The 3,807-nt window shown below is 67.6% G+C and overlaps 1 protein-coding gene across 1 annotated transcript in view; it reads left to right on the forward strand.

The window, feature by feature from the left end:
• Positions 1–984: 984 nt before the first annotated feature.
• Positions 985–3,807, forward strand: part of SIPA1L3 (signal induced proliferation associated 1 like 3) — a gene marked incomplete at its 3' end in the record, with an annotated part of 5,954 nt that continues 3,131 nt past the window's right edge. Inside the window, exons 1-2 of the mRNA XM_035314356.1 lie at positions 985–2,472; positions 2,739–2,869. Of these exons, the coding sequence (XP_035170247.1) occupies positions 1,131–2,472; positions 2,739–2,869 (1,473 nt within the window). The remainder of the gene's footprint in view (positions 2,473–2,738; positions 2,870–3,807) is intronic.

Below are 3,807 nucleotides of genomic sequence, written 5' to 3' on the forward strand. Positions count from 1 at the left end.
GGGCGCGCTCGGCCGCCGCGCCTCCCCCGGATTAACGCCGGCGTTGGGAAATTCGAGCCTTAAAGCTCCGAAAGGCGGCAGGGGAGGCACGGAACCGCCTCGTTAATCCCTCAGCACCCTTCATTCATAGCTAATTTAAGGGCGGGAGGCTCCGAACGCGTCCTCGGAGTTGGCTGTTTTGGGGTTTTTCCCCCCCAAAAAAAACGCAGGGATTTGGGAATTCGTCACTGCCGGCGTGGAGATTGGGGGATGCGACTGGGGGGGGGGGGGGGCCGAAAACCCCCGGGGGTTTTTCCTCCCCCCCCCCCCCCCCCCCCCCCCCCCGGGGGCGCGGCGGGCGGGGGCCCGCGCAGCTCGCAGGAGAAACAAGGTTGTTGCAAAAGAGCCGGGTACCCAAATCGGTGTTTTCTCCCCCCGGCACCGGTGTTTTCGCGTCCTCTTTGAATTTTTGGGGCCAAATCTGGGGGTTTTGGGAAAAGAAGGCTGCACCAAGAGCTCGATTTCCTCCGTGCCGGGAAGGGATTTTTGGTAAATCCTCGCTCCGGAGAGGCTCTACCTGCTCGTTAGCCCTCCCCCGTCTGCGTTTAATTAACGCTCTCAGGTATTGGTTGAACATCCCCCTGCGTCGCCAGCTGCCCGGCTCGCGGGGTAATTAGCGGGGATTAACGAGCTGCGCGCCGCCCCGGCTAATGCCGAGCGCAGACGGACGAGGGCTCGGCCCCCCCGGGGGCCGCTTGGCTTGGGGGGACCCCCGGAGCCCCCCCCTTTGGGGGTGCCAAAGGGATTTGGTTTGGGTGGGGGGCGACTTTTGGGAGCCAAACCCCCCCGGTGCGGTTGGGGACGGCTTCGGGGGGGGCCGCTTGGTGGCTTTGGGGGGCCCCAAAATGCAGGGTGAGCCCCCCAAAAATGACCTTTTTAAATCTTTCTGACCCATTTTGGGCCGGGGGGGGGGGGGGGGGGGGGGGGGGGGGGGGGGGGGCCGGCGGGCGCCGGCGTGAGCGCGGCGGGCAGAGCCATGGGGCAACGGCGCGCCGGGGACGGCCACCGCCACTCGGCGTCACCGGCCGGTCACCGGCCCCCAGCGTGGCAACCATGAGCCCCCCCGCGGCCACGCCACCCCTCGCCGGACGATGAGCGCCCACCGCCCGCCTCCTCGGCACGACGGCGCCGACGCCGCCGACGGCTGCCCCGCGGCGTTTTGGGCGCAGAATGGAAACGTCCCCGGCGAGGCCGTCGCCCCCCGGCCGGCGACGACCGCGCCGCCGGTGCCCAAAATGGGGGTGCGAGCCCGCATCGCCGACTGGCCCCCCAAAAGGGAACCCGCAGCCGCCAGCCCGAGCCGGGAAGGGAGCCGGGAGGCGGCGTCCCCGAGGGGCGGCGGCGTCCCCCCCGGCGGGCAGCAGCCGCCCCTCGGCGGTGGCGGCGTTTCGGGGCTCAAAGCCCTGCACCGCCTGGCGCGGCGGCGCTCCAAGGACGTGGAGTTCCAGGAGGGGTGGCCGCGCTCGCCCGGCCGTGCCCTGGTCCCGCTGCGGCACCGCAGCAGCAGCGAGGTGACGCTGAGCGAGTGCGACCCCGAGGAGGCGGCGGAGGCGCGGGGGGCCAAGCTGGCGGGGGCCGGGGGGCTGTTCCGCGAGTACGGCAGCACCTCGTCCATCGACGTGCAGGGGATCTCGGAGCAGAGCTTCTTCGCCATGCTCAACGAGTTCCGCAGCGGCGGAAAGACCTCGGCCGCCTCCGTGGAGAACCCCCCGGGACCGTCCCCCGGCGTGGCGGTGGACGGCAGGACGGGGACGCCGCGGGACGAGCCGGCGGCGGCGCAGCCCAAGGAGAAGGCGCGCAGGAAGGGTCCCAAGGGCGACGCCGGGGGCGAATCCATCTTCAGGAAGCTGCGGAGCGGCCGAAACGAAGGGGAAGGAGGCGGCGGTGAGGAGGGGAGGGCGGCCGAGCCAGGCAAGGCGTGGGTGTGCCGGCGGAGCTTCGCCCACTACGACGTGCAGAGCATGCTCTTCGACCTCAACGCCGTGGCCGCCAACCGCGCCGTGGTGGCCCAGCGCCGCAACACCACCACGGGAGCTTCGGCGGCTTCGGCCGCCACCGCGCGCCCCGGCGGGCCGGACCCGGCCTTCGCCAGCACCGAGGACCTCAACGGCAAGGAGAACCTGGAGCACGACGTGGGGGACAACACCAGCAACGAGCTCCTGCTGAGCTGCCCCCATTTCCGCAACGAGATCGGCGGCGGGGGCGAGCGCAACGTCAGCTTCTCCAGGGCTTCGGGAGGCTCGGCCGGCGGCGGCCCCGTGGGCGACGGCGGCTTCCCGGAGCCCAGCCTCGACGCCCGGCCCACCAACGCCGGCATCTCGGTGCTGGAGGTGCCCAAGGAGCTGCAGAGGAACCCCAACCGGCTCAAGCACTACAGCGTCGAGCACGTGGACCTCGGCGCCCGCTACTCCCGGGACCATTTCCACGGCAAAGGTGGGGACGCGGCGTCGCCAGAAGCTGCGGGGTGTTGACGTGGAGGTGCTCGGGGAGCGGGGGGCTTGAAGAGCACCCCAAAACCTTCACTTGAAGGGTCTGGGGTGCCTCAGCAGCTCCACCTGTCCCGTTTGTGGGAACGGGAGCGGCGGCAGCGTGGAACTGGGAGGTGTGGTGGGACTGGGTTGGGTGGAAGGTCCCCCCAGCTCGTGGGGACGGGCTGGCTCCTCTGTCCCTACGCCTCCTTCATCCCCGTTTGCTTGCAGAGCACTCCAACTACTTCGGGGTGGACGAGAAGCTGGGCCCCGTGGCCGTCAGCATCAAGCGGGAGAAGCTGGAGGACCACAAGGAGCACGGCCCCCAGTACCAGTACAGGATCATCTTCCGGACCAGCGAGGTGCGTTGGCGCGCTCTTCGCCCCGTTGGGTGCCTTCAGGCTCCTCCTGCTTGCGCGTGGCTTTAAAACCAGTTCCTAAAGGGGCTGGGAGTGGGAAACTTCTGCGGGTCCGTCCCCATCCCGTCGTTGTCCCCACCACCCCCATCGTGGGGCCGTCCCCAGCTCGGCTCTGTCCCCGTCCTGTTCGCCGCCATCATCATCATCATCCCCTTCTCAGGTCCTTCCCCAACCTATCACCACCGTCGTTGTCCCCGTTGTTCCTATCCCTGTCCCATCATCGCTGACCCCGTCGTGGGTCCGTCTCCATCCTGTTCACCTTGTCCCCATCTCAGGTCCATCGCCGTCATCGTCCCCGTCATTCCCCTCTTGGGTCTGTCCCCATTGTTCCTATCTCCAGTCCTTCCTTATCCCATCATCCTCATCATCGTCCCCACCTCAGATCGACCCCATCATCATCCTCACCTCGCATCTGTCCTCATCCCATTGTCCTAATCCTTGTCCCCACCTTGGGTCCATCCCCATCATCGTCCTCACCTTGGATCTGTCTCCATCCTGTTGTCCCCATCGTCGTCCTCACCTTGGATCCATCCCCCTCCCGTTGTCCCCGTCATTGTCCTCACCTTGGATCCATCCCCCTCCTGTTGTTCCCATCGTCGTCCTCACCTTGGATCTGTCCCCATCCCGTTGTCCCCATCATTGTCCTCACCTTGGATCTGTCCCCAACCAATTGTCCTCACCTTGGATCTGTCTCCATCCCATCATCCCCATCATTGTCCTCACCTTGGATCCATCCCCCTCCTGTTGTCCCCCTCATCGTCCTCACCTTGGATCCGTCCCCATCCCGTTGTCCCCCTCGTCGTCCTCACCTTGGATCCGTTCCCATCCCATCGTCCCCCTCATCGTCCTCACCTTGGATCTGTCCCCATCCCGTTGTCCCC

Source organism: Oxyura jamaicensis, unplaced genomic scaffold, assembly GCF_011077185.1.
Source record: "Oxyura jamaicensis isolate SHBP4307 breed ruddy duck unplaced genomic scaffold, BPBGC_Ojam_1.0 oxyUn_random_OJ72097, whole genome shotgun sequence".
NCBI classification, from domain to species: Eukaryota; Metazoa; Chordata; class Aves; order Anseriformes; family Anatidae; genus Oxyura; species Oxyura jamaicensis.